Source organism: Molothrus ater, chromosome 14, assembly GCF_012460135.2.
Source record: "Molothrus ater isolate BHLD 08-10-18 breed brown headed cowbird chromosome 14, BPBGC_Mater_1.1, whole genome shotgun sequence".
Taxonomy (NCBI): domain Eukaryota; kingdom Metazoa; phylum Chordata; class Aves; order Passeriformes; family Icteridae; genus Molothrus; species Molothrus ater.
The window spans coordinates 16,262,321-16,285,258 of NC_050491.2; the positions used below are offsets into that span (position 1 = coordinate 16,262,321).

Genomic DNA, 22,938 nt, shown 5'->3' on the forward strand with positions numbered 1-22,938 from the left:
AGTTCCACATTTCCCTAGTTCTCTAATAAGCTGCACTAAATAAATTAAATTTCAAGGCAGAAAACAATAACAAAGGTGTGAAAGGGAGCAGAAAAACCAGCACACTCAACACCTGGACACATCTTCCATTACATTCCATCCCAGTCCAGCAGCACACAAGTCAGCTTGAGACCAGAAAGAAGTTCAGGCTTTGGAAAATTCATTGAGAAAAAGCCACAACCCTCTGACATTTTTTAATATGGATTACCACAATTATTCCTAAAAGTTGCCCTGATATCAGCTGTTTAAATCTCTGTTTGCTAAATGCCTTTGGGCTGAATAGACAAGATGACACAAGGTGGTACCTTCTGTCCAGCAGATTTTCTTAAATACAGACTTAGAGGAAAATATATTTAATATATGTTTTATATATGTTTTTGATATCTATTCAAGTTATTAAAGTTAACTGCACAGAAAAAACTTTTAATGTGATGATATGTCTGTACTCTGTAACCCTGTCCCAGGGAATGCCACCATATGTTTCAAACATATGCAGCATCTTTCAGTTCAGCTCTTGGCTCAAATAGCTCTTCAGCTATTGGCTCAAATTTAGAGAACCTGACATGAATTTTTAAGCTTAATTTTCATGTGTGGCTGCTTGAACATTTCCACTGTAAGTGAAGAATGTAACTTCATCTAAAATGTCTTTATGTTAGATGGCAAACATCTAACCTGTTTGCCTTTGAGCAAAGGAAGTGCCAGAGCACAGCAAATAATGACAATTTTAAAGTGTTCTGAATGAAGTCAGCCAGATAAAATTCTTATTAGTGGGAGAATAAAGACTGAAATTGTTTTCCTGCTTGTGGGCTGCTGTCCCAGGCTGTACGCCGTCGGTGGGCGAGACGGGAGCTCCTGCCTGAAATCCATGGAGTGCTTTGATCCTCACACAAACAAGTGGAGCTTGTGCTCCTCCATGTCCAAGAGGAGGGGTGGTGTTGGTGTGGCCACCTACAACGGGTTCCTGTACGCCGTGGGAGGCCACGATGCTCCTGCTTCCAACCACTGCTCCCGCCTCTCCGACTGCGTGGAGAGGTAGGAAATTATTTTGCTTTTTTTTCCTTTTCTCTTTACATCCTGAGAAGGGATTCTAGAATAAATTCTCTTCACAGTTGGAATGCTGTGTTTTTAAAACATATCTCACCTTTTTGAAATAATGTTTTGAGCGGGAATAACTGATTTCCAATGCTTTTGTGATAAAAAAAGAATTAAACATCCGCAGCAAATTCCTCCCTTCTGCCTGAGGTACCCAAGAGCCAGGCCAAAGGAGCTGAAGTACTGAGACAAGTTAAACATGTGACCTTCCTACTTCTCAAATGCCAGAGCTCAGGTTGAGGCTGCTTGGACATGTGCTGTAGGAATGAAACACTTTTCAGTCGTTCTTCCAGTAATTTGACTGATACTGATAAAAGTTATAAAAATATGAGAAATATCACAGTCTTGTCATATGGGGAAAAGAAAGGAAAACTGAGTGGGTGTTAAACCCTGTTGTGAGCAACAACAGCCAAATTTTGTTCTCAGTTACACAGAGTAAAACAGGAATTATCTGCAATTCACTGCAATTTATATTGGAATAGATCAGAAATAAAATCAATATTAATGTAAGATGCTGCCACGCATTTCATGTGAGAAACTTAGATCTACTACACAAGATATTTACCTTCTTCTATAGTAGATATTTACCTTCTTCTATAAACTTCTCTGAAAACAATAATTCTGACAATAAACAGAAAACCAAAGTCTTTATGGAGGAAGAAAAGAAGAATACATTGAAATTAGTTTTACTGAGTCAACTGGTGCCCATGCCATCATCCCCTCAAATCCCATTTGTGTTTAAAACGTATTGATGGCTTAATGTAATTGAAACGAAGAGACTGTAATCAAAAAGTGAAAACAGGAGCATTTTCTGTGTGCTTGAAGGCCCCTCTAGTGGCTAAATCAGAAACTGAATTGTGGCATTCACATTCTCTGAAAAAATCCCTTCGCCCAGGATTTTTCTCCTGGGGAGCTGAGAGACCCCAGAGAAAAAGGAAAACAATTCTTATCTCATTTGCTTCTCCTGTGTGGAATGTGTTTGGAGATTTTTTACCACAGGTGACTGTTTCACTGGATTCTGGTGTGAGTTGTTTTGACTCTTTGGCCAACTGGGGCCGAGCTGTGTCGGGACTCTGGAAAGAGTCACGAGTTTTCATTATTATCTTTTTAGCATTCAGTAATATTATCTTATTAATTATAAGATATTTTATCTTATTGGCATTCAATAATTCTTTTTAGCATTATTATCTTTTTAGCATTCATATCTTTTCTGTATTCTTTAGTATAGTTAGGATAATACTATATTATTTAGTATCCTTTCTGTACTCTTTAGTATAGTTGGTATAATATTATATTATATAATATAGCTGGTATAATACTAAATTATATTAAAGAATACTATACTATAGATAATATAGTTATACTATATTTAGTATAATATTCTTTAATATAATATAGTATTATAAAGTAATAAATTTGCCTTCTGAGAACATGGAATCAGATACATCATTCCTGCCTTTGTTAGAACATTCCCAGCAAACACAATACTGAATCACATCTCAGTTGTACTCGTTCTGAACGGCAGCACAGGAGAAAAAAAGCAAATATCAGCAATTTAGACCTGAAACGTGTCTCCACCACGCATTTCTCTGAATTTGCCCCCCACATTTCCCAGGTATGACCCCAAAACGGATGCCTGGACCACGGTGGCCCCTCTGAGCGTGCCGCGGGACGCGGTGGGGATCTGTCCCCTGGGGGACCGGCTCTACGCCGTGGGCGGCTACGACGGCCACTCCTACCTGGACACCGTGGAGTCCTACGATGCTCAGAACAACGAGTGGACAGAGGTAATGGGGACCCAGGGGGTGCCTCAGGAAGGGCAGGGGCTCTTCCTGCAGCTAGGAATAATTCTGTCCAAATAACCGGGAAATTGTTGCCGTTCTGGGGAACAGTGACATGTCAGGATGTGGGTAATACTATTTAATACTGGAGGTGGGCTTCAATAAAATATCTGTTCCCTCTCCTGCAAAATAACCACATAAAACTTTTCACACTGAGGGGTGGAGGAAATGCACGGGCCAGCAAACCAGCTTGCACAAATCACTTGGGGTTTTAAGTGCTTGGATTCCCTGTTGGTAGAGCTGGTGTGTTTCTCAGCCATACCCTCTTCTGGAGACACCTCCAGGCTTTTATATTTATGGCCCTCCCCACTGAGACCGAGAGGAAAGCCCTGCACTGCCAGAATCCTTTTGCAGCCATCTAAAATGTCTTCATGTTAGATGAAGACCAAAACCAAGTCCCTGGTTTTGAAGACTAAAAACATTCCCTGGTTTTGGAACACTGGATGTGAAGGGCTTTGAACATGTCAGGGGGACAACCCCAGGCCAAACACTTGTAACTGAATTTTGCCAAAAAGCCCAAACTGTGTTTTCACAACTTAGTTAAACCTAATTTTTTAAGCATTACATCAATTTAACCTGAAAGTAATTTCAGATTAAACTGATGTAATGCTTAAAAAATTAGTCATTACTAATTATTCTGTTATATTAATCTGAAAGTAATTTCTTGTCCTATCCATAGGGTGCTACTGAAAATGTTTCCTCCTTTTTCTTTTCCTTTTCCTTTCTAGGAAGTTCCTGTCAACATTGGCAGGGCTGGAGCGTGTGTTGTTGTTGTGAAGTTGCCCTGAGGACTGTAAATTATCCTGAAACTGAACTGAGTGGAGTCTCAGAAGTCAAGAAACATTTCCAGGACAGTACAGGCTGCACACACCTCAGCAGCCCTCCCTTACAGACAATATTTATCCCTGAGCCATCACACCATTCCAGCACAGAAGTGTCTTCCTGCATCACAAAAATCAGAAAACTTTGCAGAAGTGAATTACTTTGTTATGCCTACTATATAAAATCCAGTAAAATGGTTTAAATGTTTAAATGGTTCAGGTTTGTTACAAAATTCTATCTGTTATTTATAAAGTGCAGCAGTGAGAGATGTGAATAAGATTTCGAACCTTTTTTCCTTTCTATGTCGTCAGGAATGCTAAAGTTTATAAAAAAAGCTTTTATATTTTAAGTACATGAAAATGACTATGAAACAGCTCCAGCAGGGAACTGCACAAAAAGAAATATTTACTCCTAAGTATTACTGTCAACAGAATATTCTCTGCAGAAGCAACTTAATTTCCATATTCAGAAATTAAACTCCTAAATTAACTTTAAGATCATATCAGAGAAACAGATAATTTGTTTGTTCTTTACCATCCAGCACTGCTCAAACTGTGACAGAATATCCATTTTTAGCAGTGTGTTAAACTGAATAGCAGGGTTAAGGTACCTTTATCCTATTGTGTGCCAGCAGAAAGAAATCTCTCTTGTCAAAACATAATGCAAATATAATTTGCAATAATTTTCAGTGCGTAGATTTGTGATATTTTAATGCTGCTCTGTGTCAGGTTACTCACGGATTTCTCCTTGCCCACTAACCATCTGTCAGTATGTGTTAAACTAACCTGACTATTCTTGGGATAATAACCACGCATTAAATTTTGAAACAATCACATGATTACATTCCTTGAATATAACTTACAAAATGAAATTTTTATATCATATTGATATGACAATCTTTGACCTCAGCTGAAGATTACCAGCTTTCTCTCATGTACAGTAGAAATATGGTAAGGAATAAACCACACCCACTGTGTAACTTCAGACACCATTTCTGTGAACCTGTTTATGTTCTATCTGGAATTAGTGGAATGAAAGGAATCAAGAACAAACAGGAAGAGGATCACCTGGGAACAGCACATAGTATTCCACATGCATGATAGTTTCTTTTTTGTGTGCCAATTTCTACTGTTTTGATTTAATTTCATTTTTTATAATTTCAAAATGCTGAAAGTGTACTCTAGAAAAAAGAATGTATGTAAAATATTCTATGCTGTAAAGCACAATATTTGGTCAGTATCCACCTCAGTGTTATGTTGTTGTTTTGTCAGTATCAGAAAATTCAGGACAGAGACAAAGATCTCTGAATGTGTAGGCCAACTTTCCTGATAGAATACTGTGGTTTCAGATTTTAGCAATATGCTATTTTAAAACAAATTTATAGTATTAAACCTATTGAATGCCTCTAAAGAAAAAAAATCTCATAAGCATATTTATAAAAAGAACATTTTTAACTTTAAAAATCAATTATGTTTATATATAGCATGCTACATTCAAATAAACTTTACTTTCTCTGCTAAGAAAATTTTGGACTATATTTTGGACTATGTTTTATATTTGGATTATACTTTCAAAACTAAAAGACACAGAAGCATCAATCTCATTTTTGTACTCTAAAAGAACAAAAGATGCACAAAAATCCCCTTGCCAAGCAAATGGGGAACGAACCCTAAACCAGCTCAGTGACTTCCAGAAGTCACTTCAGAAGAATATCATTGAATATTTTGATTTCCCAGCAGATCAAGGATGTGAAGCAAACACAAGGGGTGAAGCACAGACAGAATCTGCCCAGTGCACTGGGGAGTAGGAGGTGGGAGTTGCTCCTCTCTCCCTGTCCATAGGGGAGTTGTCTGTCCACCTACCCAGAACATCTTGCAGAAAACATTAACTTTTAAACATTAATAATAATAGTTCTAACATTTCTCCTCTGTTCTTTGTCATCCTGCTTCGATCCTGCAGCGGCCACGTGCAATCTTTTATATGAATAAGGATTTGTGTGGATGCAGGGAGAGAGTCACTGCTGCTTTTCACTCAGGCTCTAAATCATGCTTTTCTCCTAAAACAGCACAGCCCCATGTGTTTGGAAAACACTGGTATTGAATGCTCATTTTAAAAATGAAAATTAAAAAAAAAATAAAGTTTTTATTTTAAAATAAAAAATAAAATAAAAATGATAATTTTTCCAATAAAAATTATACAACGTGCAACTTGGTGCCAACATGGGCAAGTGGCACATCAGGACAGACTGACAGACTGACAATGCCAATGGGCCTGACCCACTGAGCCTTTGCAGGGAATTTGAAGTTTTCTTGGGAAAAAGAAGGCACAAGCCTCAAGTGAGAGAAAGCAGCCATAGCTCCTGAACTAATTCAGAGGTTTATAAATAAAAGCCCATCCCCAAAAACCTGTTCAAGTCTCTAGAACCTTAATTCATACACACAGAATCTTGGAGACATGACACAGAGCTCCCCTGCCTTTGTCCCCTTCTCAGCTTGTGAATTTTATTAAATGCTCTATCAGTAAACAAGACAGGAAACACTTAGGGAAAACACTTAGATTTAAACAATCCCTTTAAATATCTCTCAAAATACACACTGCCATTTGTGTAATTTAATGAAGGCTCACAGGGAGTATTAGAACACTTCTTGTATTTCTTTACAGCTCTCTGAAGAAATCCTGTCATGAGATTTGCTGATGTAAAAAATAACACAAGGCAGAAAAAATATTGTCATGGTTTTAGCTTTCAGAAATCAGCTCCATTTATCAGTTTAATAAATTCAGTAGCTCTTCCTTGCATGCTCTACAACCTCTGAGGCAGAGCATGTGAATATTTGCATGTGTGTGTTATGAGATGAGATGCTCTCATTTCTGTGGCAAGGCTGCAGTAACAAGTGCACTTCTCCAATTTTAAGTTTAAGGCTGCATTTTGTTATAGAAACAACACCAAGATAAACACAGCTATGGGGAAAAGGCAAAGGATGGAAGGATATGGTGGTTTTAGTACTGAACTTGGGTTTTGTTTTGTTTCTTCCATATTATTTGTACAGCAGTGAAAAACCATGTGAAAGGAAACCAGCACTCCCCAAAAGGAAACTGGGCTCTTAACAGGAAGGTGGAAGGAAAGAAAGCAAGAGAATTTGAAGGTTTGGGTGATAACTCTACATGAGCTGCAGCAGCAATGATGATTTAAGTAAATATAGTGTATGGGGAGCAGGGACAGCGCTTACCCCTGAAATCAGCTCTGAAAGGCTGAAGATGCAGCTTCACCCTGTCTCTGTCTAGAGAAGATCTTTAGGCCAAGAGCATGAGCCCAGAAAAGTCCCTCCCACAGCTTTAGCAGTGACACTTGGAGGAAAGCAGTATTGAGAGCTATTTATAGCTGTCACAATAAAAATAAATTCTATTCCTGATAGAATATAATTTTTTATTTCTTGCATAACACAGCTACACTAAACCCCAACCTCAACTGATCAGTTCTGAGTGTCTTCAAATTGTACAAACGAAGGAGTGAGCAGCCTCCATTCAGAGTTTATAGGAACTTAGTAAGGATTTACTCAATCCAGGCAGTGACACAAGACTTTTTCCCAGACAGGGTCACACATACTACATTTTCCACAAAGGATATTTCAGTGTCAGATATTTCAGATATTTCCTTGGAGTTGCCTGATGTATGCCCATGAATTTTTCACTCAGGGCAGACATGACACTCTTAGACTCATTTCTTAACAATGACTCCTCTTCCTCAGCAAATTGGATAAAACTTTTCCTACCCCCGGTCCTTGCAAAGTCCTGAGCACCGGGAATTTGAGCGAGACTCGAGCTCAGCTCAGGCTTGGTTTGCCATTCAGGCTCTGCTCAGAAGATGGTGCTATGTGACAATTTTTGGAGAATCCTGGCTCTTACTGAGAGAACACGAGGCTACCTTGGAGTAATATTTATCCTTGAAATATAAATCCACTCTTTAACACTCTCCAGAGCCCCTTCCATTCAGTGGAGCTGCCTCACGGACACGCTCCCTGCACACACAGGCACTGCTGAGATCCTCAGGAAAGTTTGGAACCAAAGTTACTGAGTTACAACAAAGCCCCTTCTGTAAATATCCCCAAAGCAGCAGCTGGTGCTGCTGCCCTGGTGCCTGTCCTGGGGTTTGGCACAAGAAAATCAAAAGTTGCTCATGTTTGATTTCACTGAGCTCCAATAATGGAAACCATTTCTGTGGCTGCAAAGGCTCGGGATGAAAAGCCAAGGATGAGGGTAGGTGGATGAAAAGAAGGGACTATTTTGGCCCATTACCCATCAACCAGCCAGGAAACCCACAGCACCCACCCCTGACTTCATCCAGACATTTTTAAGCTGCACTTCCTGATGTGGGGTAAAACTGCACAGCTCTGCCCTTTAGAAAATGCACACGACACATCCATAGGTGTTAAAGCCATAAAAAAAATATAAAAATTTTTTGCCCTGTTTCCCCATTTTCCATACTAGGATAGCCATGAAACAGAGCCAGAGGTGAGTACAATGTGCTTTACATGAAAGATAAGGAAACTTCATACAGTTCTGATAATTCTTTTACAGGGGATAAAGCAAGGCTTCATCCTTCCACGGCAGCAGGGAACAGGGAATATTGAATGTTTCCAGATATTGGATGCAACTTTTCCAGGATTCAGCAGTCTCACCTCACCTCTCTAAACACAGAGCTGGAACTTGCTTTTATATGTAGTTCTCCCTGTCACCTTCAATTTATAGATAGTTCAATCATACTACTTCCAGAATTCAGAAAGATGTTCTGAAGCAAAACATTAAAAAAGTACAGCTTATGAATTATTCCTCACAGAAAATAGAGACTAATTCACAATCAGCTTTATACTGTTTATAAGACAGTTCTAACTACAAACAATAATTTTAAAAATGTTGGGGAAAGTGAAGTGTTAGAGCAGTTGAAACTGACCCTTTCTTTGCTATACTTTTGATTAGAGGGGTAACTATTCCTCACTGACCTCTGTCAGCTCAAGGTAAGTCTGAGCTCAGAGACATTTGGCTGTGCTCTGTAGAGAAGTTAAAACACCACAATATATTAATAATCTGTTGTGAACCACCGCTGTTACATGGCGAAGCTTGCTTTTGTTTTTTCAGGACATCTACCCCCCTCAAAAACATTTCCTCAATAATTACAACCATGGGGCAAAAGAATCTCCATAAGAAAACCTCTTTATTTCTCTGACACAAGCAGCAGAGGTGGAAAGAGAGACAAAAATTCAAATTTATTGCCTCAGCTTTCCAAACTCTGAAGTGTCCAACTGGTCCCTTTTAAAAGCCAGAGCTAATATTTGTATGCAGCTCTTTACATAACAAGTCTCAGTGGCTCTTCCCCTGCCTCCCCTCCTCACTAAAAAGGAGCTTTCTTCCAAAAAGCTTGGAAATATCATTTCCCTAGAGGCTCCTCTATGCATTACCTCCCTCCTATTCTCACAAAAAACATCTCCTATGCTCTTAAAAATGAACATCCTGTCCCCAAATCCTCCAAGCCTCTGCATGCCAAAGGCTTTCCTGCCCTTGAGATTCCCGTCCCAAAGCTCAGCTTTTATCTGACAGTGCTCCCATGTAAAATCAGGCAGGAGAAAATAATGCCAATTGTCACCAAACCAGTCCAAGTGGGAACAGTTTTAATTTCAAGCATTCAAATGTAGGCTAATCTTTCTTAAAATAAAGATAAAATCAGCACTTCTAGATGAAAAAATAAAAGCCTATGTACAGCTACAGAACAACTGATGATAATTGAAAAACCCCATTCTGCCCAAGGCATCTCTGATAAGAATTGATTATCAAAGACCTCATTAGTTTCTTTCACTCCACACTGTTTGTGCTGAACAATAGTAAATAAAAAGTCTTGTGATGATTGTGTCTTTACAACCTTAAGTATTGCACGAGCTCAGAAAAACATGTGCCTGTCTGATTCACTTGGGGAAAACAGTGTGCCATATAAAGAAAAATTCATTTTAATCACACTCAGTAATCAGATTCCTTTGTGGGGAAAGGGGCCTGCAGCTGCTAGATGGAATCAAACGTGCTGCAAGAATAGAGAAAAATCACTATGGCGTGTTCTTCCCAAGCAACATCGGACACACTGCATTAACAACGTCCTGCGAAACTGGGAGAGATTGGAGAGAAGAGGTCAGGAGCTAAAAGAGACATTACAGAGGAGAAAAAATCCTAAAAAGTAATTCCTCTGAGGAACCTGTCAGACTTAATTTGATCCTTAAAATACAATAAAATACAATAGAAAAATCTCATCTGGTGCTTTACTACAGGAAGTAAAAAGGGCCATGAAGCAAAGCAGGAGCAATGAAGCCCTAGGTGTACACAAGAGCATTTCTTACAGACTCCTTTCCTGTTTTCTTCCTTCCAACAACAGAATTGTCAGATGAGAAAGCAACAGTTTATTTGGAATCTGTTTCACTCTACATTTGGTAACTTAGAGATGAAAATTGTATACAAATTCACGTTTCAATTATCTAGCATGCAGACATAGCAACAGAGTTAAAATTCATGGTGATTAAATGCCAAGAGGTTTTTATTTCCTTTAGCAATAAAGAGCTGAAGGCCTTTAAAAAAGGTTAAAAAGCCAACAAGATCTAAAATGTAATGTAATTTTCTTAAGTTTTAACAATCAACCTCTGTGAACTTCACTTTACATACATTACATTTGTTTGGGATCTCCTTGTATTTCTTCTCTTTTTTTCCTGGTCAAACCTTTTTTACTTAATTTTATTTTTGTATTTTCTCCACTAGGTTGTCATCATAAAACCCTTATAATTCTCTTAGGATTGTTGAGTTTATTCAGCCCTCCAGAGACTGATATAATGCAAAGTTCACTACAATGTTGGCATCTTCTCATAAAAGTGCTGTAGCTACTGATGAAAGCAAACTTTTGCTAGAGTTGTTTCAGGAATATTGTTTGGAACCTATTTGATAATTCTCATTATCTTGAATGGTTTATAGTCCCCTGACTTATTGACATAGCTCATTGTTGTCATTCTTTAAAATGCAGAGCTACATGCTTTGCTCTCAAATTCTCATTTGACAACAGACATTTGCAAATGTTTAAACAGAATTTTGTAGAATTGTGTTGGGATATTGATTGATAAATGCAAGCAACAAGCTCTTGATTTGAGCATGCAAATAATTTCTTTTTCAGCTAAAAGCTTTTTTTTATACCTTTGTATTGACAGAATCAGGACTTTAAGGGGCAAATTTGATCTGCAAATTAAGATATAATTTCTGTGCAGTGTATTAAATGTTTTTTTTTCCTCCACTGTTAAAAGCTCTTTTGCTCCTGTCATAAACTGTGAAATAAACTGAGTTCAAGCTGTTCTATCAAATACATCAGCCCATGCCTTACCCTTATGATAAACAGATTTTATTTTCTGTGTTTCATGACCTATGAGAAGCCCAGATGCACTTCATAAAACAATAAGTTCATTTTAAAATGAAGCAGACACCCATTCCAATGTGGTCCCATTGGAATGTTGGAGTGTTAAATAAGGGATGTTGAGACAATTTATTTCTCAGTTTTTCAGAGGGAGCTAAGGGAGCTTTGTGGGCAGGTGGGGGTCAATCTCTTCTCTCAAATAAGAAGTGAGAGGATAAGAGGAGGAGAAAACTGAAACTCAGGCTCCCAGTGTGAAGGACCAAAGAGGATCAAACAAGAACAAACCAGCAAACAAATGATTTGAGGAGGATCAAAGACCAAAGGGTGATATTCCACATTATACGTGTAAAACCCCTACACTCTGAGCCTCCTGCATTTCTCAAATTTCAGTACAGAAAGGTTTTATTTTTAGTCTGCCACAGGTGAAAGCTCAGAAAGTCACCCAGTCTAGCCAGTACAGCTGTAATGGCACTCCAAGCTATTTTTTGCAAAGCAAATCAATTTTTATATATGGTATTGAGTTACAATATCACTAATTTAATTTTGACTTGAAAAAAAATACCCCAAACAGCAGACTGTTTGTCTGAAAGCTCAAAGGAAATGAAAAAAACTGCATCTCAACCTCAGAGAAATCATTGTTTGCATTGGATAGAGAATTCAAAATAGGGATGAAGCATTTCAGGAGGAAAGAAGGAGGAAAGAAGGAGGAAAGAAGGCGGAAAGAAGGAGGAAAGAAGGAGGAAAGAAGGTGGAAAGAAGGAGGAAAGAAGGAGGAAAGAAGGAGGAAAGAAAGAAGGAGGAAAGAAAGAGGAAAGAAAGAAGGAGGAAAGAAAGAGGAAAGGAGGAGGAAAGGAGGAGGAAAGGAGGAGGAAAGGAGGAGGAAAGAAGGATGGATGTGGTGTATCTCTGACTAGATATCCATTACTTTTATGGTATTTTTAAAGTTTAAAAGCTAGTTATGTCTCAATAGTAACAGATAAACCAGAAAATTATATTACTAGAAAAAATATGCATACAGCTCTTAAAAAAGGAAAGTACTGTCTTTGGGTGATGGAAGCTGTGACCATTTACTCCAAAACTAACACTAACATTAAATTCAATATGCTAATTAGGACACTGAAATGCACAACATTTTTAAGAAAAAGTGGTTCTTTCTGTGCATCTTCATTAATTTGGACTGACAGCAACTTGATGATATAACTGTTTCAATTCAAACTGACATCCACTCTGCCAGGTTTAGTAAATGAAATTAATTTTCAGTTGCCTGCCAATAGGAGAAGTATTGCTGTGACATAAACATGGTATTTATTTATTTTAATATATGTTCAGGGCTGGAATTGACACAGGCCCTCAGTAGCCTTTATTTTGGAAAGAGAAAAGAATAAATATTAGTGCCACAGGACAATAGGAACTGCAGGGGTTCTAAACCTTTAAATTTTAGGGAAATTCTTTAGTTGGGTCCATCACCACCAAGCTCCTGCATTGTGTAGTGCGAGCATGAAATTTTTGTGTTCTTGAAGAAAAAGAAGGGACAAAAGGAAAAGTTTTCATGACTTTTAAATAAGGAGGGGAAGCAACACAATGAATCAAATGGGGAATGAGCCATGGTGGTTCTGCATTATTTATCAACAACTGAGGTGAAGATTTTGCACCATTTAATAAATGTGCAATTTTTAAAACTCAAACCAATAAATTGTTTCCGGCATGACCATGAGTTTTAGACATCCTTAGAACAAATCCTTCCATCAAATGACTTTATCAATCAACATCCCAGTCGTCTGGGGAAAACTGATGAATCAATGGTCTTGCTGTAAAATTCTTCTGCAAGGTGAGATTTGGAAAGGTCAGGAACTGCTGGGGGTTATTTTTACAGCCACCGGTGGGGATCTGCTCTGCACTGCTGGTTGTTGAGGCTGAGTGTGGCTCCAGCAGACCTGGTGCAATGAGCTCTTACCAAGAGTGAGGAAAGCACTGAGATCTCACACTTGGTGTCAGAGGATTTCAATTTCAGGTACAGCTGCACCAAAACAAAATTTAAATGATTAAAATGAAATTATCTTTTGAGGAATTTTCGCACTCCACTGAATGTTTCTGTGGTCTTGGTCAACACTGAAAATGTTACAGCCTGGGAGGAAAGGAAAGGAAATCTCAGAGCTCAGTCATGTCACACCTTGATGTCGTGCTGTGATGCTTTAACACTATCACAGAAAATACCAATAAACTGCACCATTATTTACAGTAAAATCAGTAGGATCTGAGTGTGTGAGTGGCCACACATAACTGGACATAAGGACTAGAGCAAATCCTGTAGCTAACTCTTAGTTATCAACTCCCCATCCTCTGCGCTAAGATTACTCCTTTTGTACACAATAATAACAACAAAACACCTTTAAAAAAACCTATAATTTATTCTTTAGTACATTAAATTCCCTTAGATTCTCAAGTTTGTCTTCATGAGGAAGGAAAAACCATTTTTCTGCAATCCCATAAAGGCTGTAGCCTTGAAGGGAGGTTGCTGAAGCATTACATGTGTGATTTGTATCAGTTCTTTCTCTCTGTGCCTATTGCACAGACAAATAATTGCAGCTTAATAGACTTCTTCTGAATAGTATAATTTCTATAGAGTATAACTTTTAATGCAGACTCAGGTTACTTTAAGAGGAAAGGTAAATTAAACATTTTAAAGAGTAAAGATTGTAAGCAAATGGACACATAATTCAAAGCTGGAGAAGAATTATGCTACTTGTTGGAAACTGAAAAGTACTAATTTGCATTTCTGTAATCATTAATAGGGGTTATGAGGTGTCAATTATGTTCCACGTTGTGACCTTTTCAGTTTCTAGGTAATGCACCTCAATTAATTGTCTGTGGCACCATAAAGCACCTTTTCCACTGCACCATGGCTGTGGAAAGCAATAAAATTCTGCCTCTGCAGCTGAAGTCTGAAATGCACAGCTGACCTTAGCACTCAGCAGAGCTCACTGATGCTAATGCAGACCTTCCACTGGCACAAATTCCAGCGCAGGCAGGAGCTCAGAGCCCAGCTGATGCTTTCCCAGCTCAGGGTGGATTTCTGCAAAGTCACAGCAAGTAATGGCCGCGATTGGAAATTCCAGTTTCAGTTCTCAGCTGAGCTGCACACTGAGAATTCTGCTGGAACAAAACTCAATCCACTGCTCTAAATTTCAGTGCAGAAATTGCTATGAAGGGAGAAACTATGATCCAGTCACACTGTTCCTCTCTTAGGAATAGAAATGAACCAGAAATCTTGGTGTTTGGCAGGCATTCTGAACAACTCTGATGAACAAAATCAGAAGAGTATCACGAAATATTTTCTACCCAAGAGCTCTATGCTGTAAATTCAATATGTAAACATAATCTATGGATTAAAACATGTCATTAACTCATTAAGTACTTTGAAAATATTCAGATGAACAAATAGTCATAAGATTATTAATTTTTTAAACCCCAATGACCATATATTAAACTTCTTGAAGGAAATCACTATGATTTTCAGCTTTCAAATTAATTCACTTGCAAAATCACACAGGAGGAACAAGAGAATAAAAACAACTCTGGTCATTAAGAGTAAGGTAATTCCGTAGGAAAATATAACCCTAAATGGCAGTTGCCTCACCATTTCAAGAAGGAGAACATGGTGAGAAAATTAATGTATAAAAAACCTTTAACCTTCTTCCCTCTGCTCCCCAACATGTACTACAGAACTGAAAATCTAATCAACAAACTGAAAGCAAATAAAATCCAAAAGAATATTTCATCTTTCTCAGCTTTCTAAATCTTCAAATAAATGTCATATGTAAATGTATTTTCCAACCTGGCAATGCCAAGGTGTAAAAATCCTCTTGGGCTCATGCAAATATTTTTTGCTGCTCACAAAGACTTTATGAATCAATGGTGAGATATCTATTGAAGTCTATATTTATTTTGTAGTTTAAGTTTATAGTTATATTTATTGCCAAATAGCTTCTCAAAGCCCACCTGTCAGTAGCAGTTTTGTTTTCGTTAGTTATTGCTCACATGTCCCTAAACAGACATGGCAGAGGATTTATCTCAAGTTCATAACAACAAGGCTGCTCAATAAATTCATGAAGTAGTACTGATACAGATATAAAGTTGGCATTAGTGGAATTTTTAAAAGAATAAAAATATTCCGAGTTGAAGTACAAATATAATTTCAGAAAAGGTTTCAAGGAGTTCTATGAAAAGTAAGACATAATAAATGGGATCAGCATCCACCCAGATCAAAACAGAACTTCCCTAAAACACCTTCTTTTTATTATGTCCTGACATTCTTACCTTAAGAAATTAAACAGTTAAAAGTGGAGATTATTTCAGTTTTAAAATACTCTGAATTTCTGGTATTAGAGGCAAGGAAATGTGTTTCGGTTCTTTGTCAAACTCTGCCTTAGAGCCCTCAGCCCTTGCATTCTGTCTGAAGCCTGAATGTGCTCATTAGATGGGAGAATATTCTCATGTGCACTCCATTGTATGGCTCTGAGGAAATGCAGACATCTCAAAGTCAGAATTTTGGCTTTCCTTCCCACATAATGCTGTTCCATCAGCTGCCCTGAAGATAGGGAATCCTAGTTAGGAACACACCCCAAGCACGCTCAGAACTGGTTGGTGCCTACCACACTAAAGCTACAACAGGAGTGACAGTGCCTTAAGATTTGTCCTATTAAAACAAGATTTAACAGACACCAAAATCTATTTCATGTACTCAAAAACTTCCTGGCAGATCCCATGAACTCATTTTGCTTTGCTGGTTCTCTGTGAGCTCTCCCTCACTGGTAAATTTTACTTTATGTAACAAAATAAAGGTTTTTTTTTATTGAGTTCCTTTAGGAAACACAAGGTTTCCATCAGCATCTTGTAATAAATAAGATGAGTGAAATTAAATTAGATCAATTCTCATGAAGTGTGCAGCTGTTTTTGAGAAGGCAGCTGGTGGATTCAGTGGGCCCAGTATTGCCCAAGCAGCTCACTTTGAACAGCCCAAACAACTCCCAAAGTAACTTTTCCTCCAAACCACTGCATGTGACATTGGAAAATGTCCATTTTTTAAAAGGAAAACGGTACAGGAACAGCAAATGACGTGTAAAATTGAGTAAAAGATCTTCACTTTTTCTCCATATTTATTGTTGCCACCTATTCTCAGAAATGTGTGGGGTTGACAGAGGATTCAGGACAAGTTCCATCCATCTGTAGCTTATTTTCATTAAACCCTGTAATTTTATGTCAAAGGAATTTATGTGCTGTTCTGACATGCATCATACTATATGTCCTAGACATAATAAAGTAGTTTCTGATCACCAGAGTTTGAGAGAGATGAATTCATTGCACTTACATTATCCAGAATATGCTCTGTGACTCTTCCATAGCAATTTCTGAAGCTTTTCTTTTGCAGAATGGTGATTCTGCTTGTAGGATATTTCTTTTTCAGAAAAATATTTAAGACTTTATGAAGTAAATATGAAAAAGACTCTTATGAACACTGGAAATCTGAGAGGAGATTTAAGTTTTACCTGCAGTAAGGTGAGTGCAATTAAACTGAGATGTGAGAGAGGTTTTAAACCTAGTCTGTTAAAGCATTTTATTTGCTTTCATGTTCATTAGTGCAAGCTCACATTTTAAATTAACCTATATCTTCATTTTGAAACTTTTCAGGTGATGGAGATAATAAAGAATTGTTCAGCACTCAGTTCTTATAGAAAGAGCATCCTTAAAGCCTGGCTCTAGGACTGCCTAACAACTCTTCTCATTTACTTAAAGCCCACACCCAGGGTTAATTAAGGCATCCTTGCAGAACTGCAAAGACAGAGGTGAATCAAAGGGCTCCAAAGAGGGATAGAACACCTGCACCAAAGCCCTGCCACCTGCTGCAGGTCCCAGGGGAGCTGGAGCACGCCTGAGCCTCGGGTGGCACGGGATGGGAACCCAGCAAATCCTGGCTCTGCTCCCTGAGCCATCTCTTCCTTCGTGCTGGGAGCCTCTCTGGGGGTTCTGAGCATTTTGTGCTTTTCTACTGCCTAGAGGTTCCCCAGGAGCCAAAATGCTGTTTGAAAGGCTGAACAATACCTCCATGGGGTGTTTCTTTATGTGTACAGCACACTCCTGATCACGCTCTCAGTGTGTTTGGAAATTCATTAGCAGTGTTTCAAGGTGCCTGACTTGCTAAATCGCTTCATCTCAGAGGCAGCCAATGAAAGAAAAGAAAAGAAGGAAAAAACCAGCTGTAGAAGAGACCCCAGAAAGCATTTGCTATTTTTCTCTTCAAGAATCATTCTGAATATTAATCACTCTCAGTAAAAGACATTGATCCACATGTAAGATCATCCTCTGAGCTGTAGCATTTTTAATTCACAGCCTATACTGGGACCTGAGAATGGAAAAGGGAAGTCGTTTTCCCAAGTCTGGGTGCAGGCTCATTGGTGGCGTTTCGAGCAGTAAGGGAGTGAAGGGTCCTACTCGCTGGGAGCTTTAGTTTTGGGGAAATCCAGCAAAATTTGCAAATTTTTAGGTTGGCACCACACTGTCAGCCCGTGCGAGTGGCAGCAAAAGGATGTCATTTTCCATGGGAAGAGAAGTCATTTCCCCAGAGGTGGCATTTGGGGCTCTAAGACAATGCGGGATCCTAATTGCTGGCAGCTTTAGTTTTGGAGAAATCCAGCAAAGTTTACAAATATTTAGGTTTCCCCATGGAAAATGGACTCCTTTTCTGGCCACTCACAATGGACGACAGTGTGGGTGCCAGCCTAAAAGGGAAAAGGAAATAGAAACTGTTATAAACAAAAATCTGCCAAATTTTTTTGTGAGAACAAAGTTACAAAAACTAGTCAGACCAATGTTGCTGCTGAAGCGCTGCCTGTTTGTTATGTTAATCAAAAGTGGTTGAAGTTAATGGTTCTTTTTGTATCAGTAAAGGCCCTGGCTAGGGCTAAGTTAGTGGCTCTTCTTCCCAGACAGTGAGGGGCGGGGCATCAGAAGATGCAAAATAACTTCGGGACCAGCATGCCATGGGAAGTGTCAAACTTACTGAAAAGACCCCAAAAACAACGAGCCAATGCAGAATTAAGAAATTAGAGTGATGCCTGGAGGTGAAGAACAGAATGCTGAGCCTGCAGAGATGCCGAAAACCTTTGTTGCCCCTCGCCCTGAGCACAAAACCATCTTAAACCGAGGCCCAGAGCTAGAAAGGGAGGGAGAGGTGAGATTGGGGTCACGCCAAAGGCTCCTACGAGGACAGGACCCTCAGCTCTGCCCTGAGTGGACAAAGCTGTGCATTCCTCCTCTGAGTCACCTTGGGAGAGACAATGGAGACTGAAGCCCCATTGGGCTTCCCAATCTCGAGCTGATCACATTTAATAAAGGCATTAAAAGGAGAAAAAGTCTCCTGCGCTGTTTATTTCAGAAATGAGAGGAGTTTTTTGAGTAGTTGAAGCCTGCCCATGCTGATGCCCAGCCTGGGAGAATGACAGGGCAGTGAATTTCTGCGTCACTGCCTGTCCCAGGAATGAGCAGGATCAGCTGGTGCTGGGGTGGGATGTGAGGATGGCCCCTTGTGGGGCCATATTTAACTGCAGGGCGCCCTGACTGTCTGCCCTGAGGGCTGGAGATCAATTCCTGAAGCTTTAGGAGAGCCAGGTGTATTTACCAAGGATTCCTTGGGCTGGGGCCAGGGTGACACAAGGGAAGGTGTTATGGACACAAAGCCTCCAGGCAAGGCTGAGAGTATCCATCAGCTTTTAAACCTCTCAGGCATTTCAGTGCTTTCAACTGCAAATTCCAGCCACCTCTGCTGCCATTCCAAATGATCCAACTAATCATTTGACGAAAGACTTCATTCTTCAAACCTGATCGCTTTAAACAGGAGGGCTTTGCAAACTGATCCTCCTTAATCAACTGCACACTTAAAGCTTTAATTGTGTGAATACTACTCATTTCATTCCAAAATTCCTAGTGAACAATTATCATCATACTGACTGACACTTATATGCAAATCACTCACAGGTCCTGATCAACTTTACAGCAGTTTCCTGCTAAGGGTCATTAATGCCATTTCCATGTTCTCTGTGATCTCTCTGCTATTATTGTAACCGTAATGAACGCTTAAATTCATAGTAATGAACCAGAGTTCTTTTTTTTTTTTCAATATATCCTGATGACTTTTTCAGAAAAAAAATTCTTGGACTTAGCCTAGTGATTCAAAAAACCCACAGCCAATCAGTATTGAATTTTCTTAGAAAGGAAGTTTAAAAAACCAAGACATTATTTTCAAGTCATGAACCAGGGTTTTTCTTTCACAAAACCCAGTGTAAGTGGGGCTGGCAGCTTTGTGCCTGTGCAAGGGTTGTATCATAATCCATACCAGCAGATCAATGAACTGTTGGACAGAACCACTCAAAATCACCTCCTTTCCCATTATCCTGCTTTCTGGCCTTCCAAGCACAAGTTACCCATCAACCTGGCTGCCCCAGCTCCAGAAAGCTGCTGTAAGGAGCACCTGTCAGAGTGATGCATGCACAGCCCGCTGCAGTGACAGAGAGGAGGCAGGAGCACTTTTCACAAGGAATAACACAAATTTAGCCACAAATCTGCCTCAGCATTAGGCTGCCTCGATTTCCTGCTGTACAATCCCAGAGCTGCTACTGGACAGGACATCATGGTGCCAAACCTTTGTGATTCACCACAGGACAAATTGCCACTGAGGGGTGTGACTGCAGGGATATCCACCAGCTTTTTAAAGACCTGACACCAGATTATTTTCTCCCTCAGGTAAAGCCTGGAAAAGACAGCCAGGAGGAAATACACCCCACTCTCCTATCAGATCAATTTTTAGAGTGGAATTCACAGCCTGACAACCCTAAGGGTGCTCACCACTGCAGTCCTGACTATGTTCTGCCTGTAAAAAGTAGAGCTTAATTAAACGCATATATGCTTTCAAATTGCAATTAGTCACATGTGAAACCTCCAGAGACGCAATGCTTGGCTTAGATTTTATCCTTATCTACTGTTTCTAAGCTGGAGGGACAAAACAGATTTTCCTACTTGACATTTAGTTTTGGCATTAGTAAAGCTAAGCAAGGCAAAAAGGACAGACAGGAAATTAATTGGCTGTGTCCATTAGCAGGAAGCCCTGAAGTGATCACTACAGAAACTGTGATGGGGAGTGTGGCACGGCGAGAGCAGGCTCGGGTGCTGCTGTCACCTCAGAAATTGCCAGGGCACAGGCCAGGGGATGGGAGGTGGATGAGCCACTCAGGCATAGTCAGGGATGGGCTCTCACACACTCATTTGTGGTTATAGCTGCATGGAAATTAAAGTCTCTAATAAAGGCTTCCATTTCCATTAATGAATTACTGGCTGAAGTTCACCGGGATCATCTGAAGTGAAAGTGGTTTTGTCAGTGGTGGGGATTTAACCCACTCTCGAACTCAGTGAGGGCTGTGAAGGGTTTCACATCCTCCCAGGTGAAGGGAACTCAAGCCCAGGGCTGAAACTTGGGGCCTTCAGGACAAATGTCCCAGGCTGTGCTCAGAAACAGCACCCAGGGCTGGTGCTGGGCAAAGAACAGCCTTTGGTCATGCTGGAGCCACCACAGGTAGGGCAGGAGGGAGATTCCTGCCACAATTCCTCCCTCACTCTGGTGGTGGATTTTCCAGAAGGCTGATTACCTGCTCCTGCTGCTCCTGCTGGAAAGGAAGGTTTGTCTCTGGCAGAGGGAGGAAAAGGAAAGCCAGTAACAGCCAGAGCTGGGGAAAATCTCTAGGCCAGCAGCCAAAAGGATGAAGGGACATCTCATCTCTTCTGTTTGTTTGGTGTGTGTGTGTAAACTTCATGGCTTACACGAAATACATCCGTACATCACCAGAATTACCTAATTCCTCCCCCAGCCATGCAGAACTCAGTGCTGTATCATCCAATTTCTCACAGGCACTGAGTGAAAACACTTGCCAAGACCCCAAATTCACAGTACAGGATTGTAAATTCTGCAGAAATTTATCTAAAGGCCTGACATTTTAAGATCCATGTTTTGGCATTTCTCTGTTTCAGCTTATTGAAAAAGCAGAAGGTGAGGGTAAAATAGATTGTTAACACCAGAACCCTGTTCTTTAGATGTGGCACATGCAATACATTAAATCATGCCAAAGGAGAAAAATCCTATGGATTATAAATGAAGCAAGTACCATGCTAACCTTCAATACACATGCAAGACATTAATTAAATTTTAACATTTCCACTACAGATTCTAGCAACAGGTGACTCTCACCAGCTCCCACACTGCACACAGAAATAGGAATTGCTGAAGTTTTCAAAGTCATGTTTCTAATCAAGAAGCAATTTTTACCACTCTATCCAATTTTCAGTTTTATGCCAATACAAAAAGGCATTTAAAAAATCTATTCCTAAAGCTCAGGTCAAGAGCAGACATCTGTGTGAAAACCTTGGGAATGCGCTGGAGAGAGAGCTGAACACTTTGAGCTGGTGACCAGTAGATGGTGGCATAAGCTAAAATACTGAAATATTTGATAAAAAGATGGCAACTGTGATAAAATGACAGCTTTTGTTTTTCCTGAGACTTCAGATCTTTTATCTGATACCAGGATCCTTTCTGCTTTGTTCTTCTTATTGCAATTGCTGTCTTTGTTCAATTCGTTTAAAGTTGGAGAGAAAGGTGTATTTTATTGTCTTCCATCAAATATTAATTTTCATGTTCTTTGGTCTAATATTTACATTGCAATTCTATTGAATCAAAAAGCCTTCACTTTCAAGACTCCTGATTAATCAGTTTGTTATTTATTTATGGCTTTTAATGCAGGAATAATAATTTAAAAAGGGCAATACCACTGTTAGTTTGGTTCAGCCAGAGTTAAGCATTAGCAGGATGGGGCAGCGCCAGCCTTGCCTTGGCCAGAGGAACAACAACAGCAGCACCCAAAGGACTTTCCTGCAGGTATTTGCTCCACAGTGTTCCACCCTGCAGTTCATAAATCATTCCTGTTTCAATACCAAGGAACAGCGAGAGAAACAAAACCAATTTTCTGTTCTTCATTTGGACTACAGCAATGGTAGAAGAACTGATGGATTTGGTGGGACTGGAGCAAAAGCAAAGCTCTGTCACCATCCATCCCAGAATCAGCTAAAGAGCACACAGCTTTTCCCAAAATCAAGGAAAAATTGGCTCTTCAATTAAATAAGTGCTGCCTAGGTGGATCAGGGTGAGATGTAAGTGGAGATGAAATCAAATGAGCTTCCAGAGCTCCCCAGTGTTTGTCAGGGCATCTGTCAGAGAGCTGCAGAGGGATCCAATATCTGCAGGGCACCTCTGTGCTCTCCCATCCATTGTCTCTGTCACTCACAGCAAAATCTGCTAGGGCTTCACTGTAAAGAACACGGCAGCAAAACCTGCTCTGAGCTGAAATACCTGGAGGGCTCAGCGAGGCAAGGCACTGTGCAACCACACAAGCAGTGCCCTCATACAGTATTTAGTTCAGGAGTTCTTAAAAAGCAATATTTCCAAAGTTTCAAACTGCCCCAGATCTCTCTTACACAGAATTATCTGCAAATATTCATTGCAATCATGAAATAAAGAAGCTTTACTGTCAGACTTACAGTTCATCATTCACTTCCACAGGAAGTGATGACTGCAGAACTGTTGAAATTTAAAATAAAAGTCTTTGCTGAATTATGCCT

The 22,938-nt window shown here is 39.6% G+C and overlaps 1 protein-coding gene across 1 annotated transcript in view; it reads left to right on the forward strand.

Annotated features, from left to right (window-relative positions):
- Positions 1–5,319, forward strand: part of KLHL4 (kelch like family member 4) — a 38,069-nt gene extending 32,750 nt beyond the window's left edge. The window contains exons 10-12 of the mRNA XM_036402091.2: positions 859–1,071; positions 2,747–2,918; positions 3,701–5,319. Of these exons, the coding sequence (XP_036257984.1) occupies positions 859–1,071; positions 2,747–2,918; positions 3,701–3,760 (445 nt within the window). The 3' untranslated portion in view covers positions 3,761–5,319. The remainder of the gene's footprint in view (positions 1–858; positions 1,072–2,746; positions 2,919–3,700) is intronic.
- Positions 5,320–22,938: the final 17,619 nt, after the last annotated feature.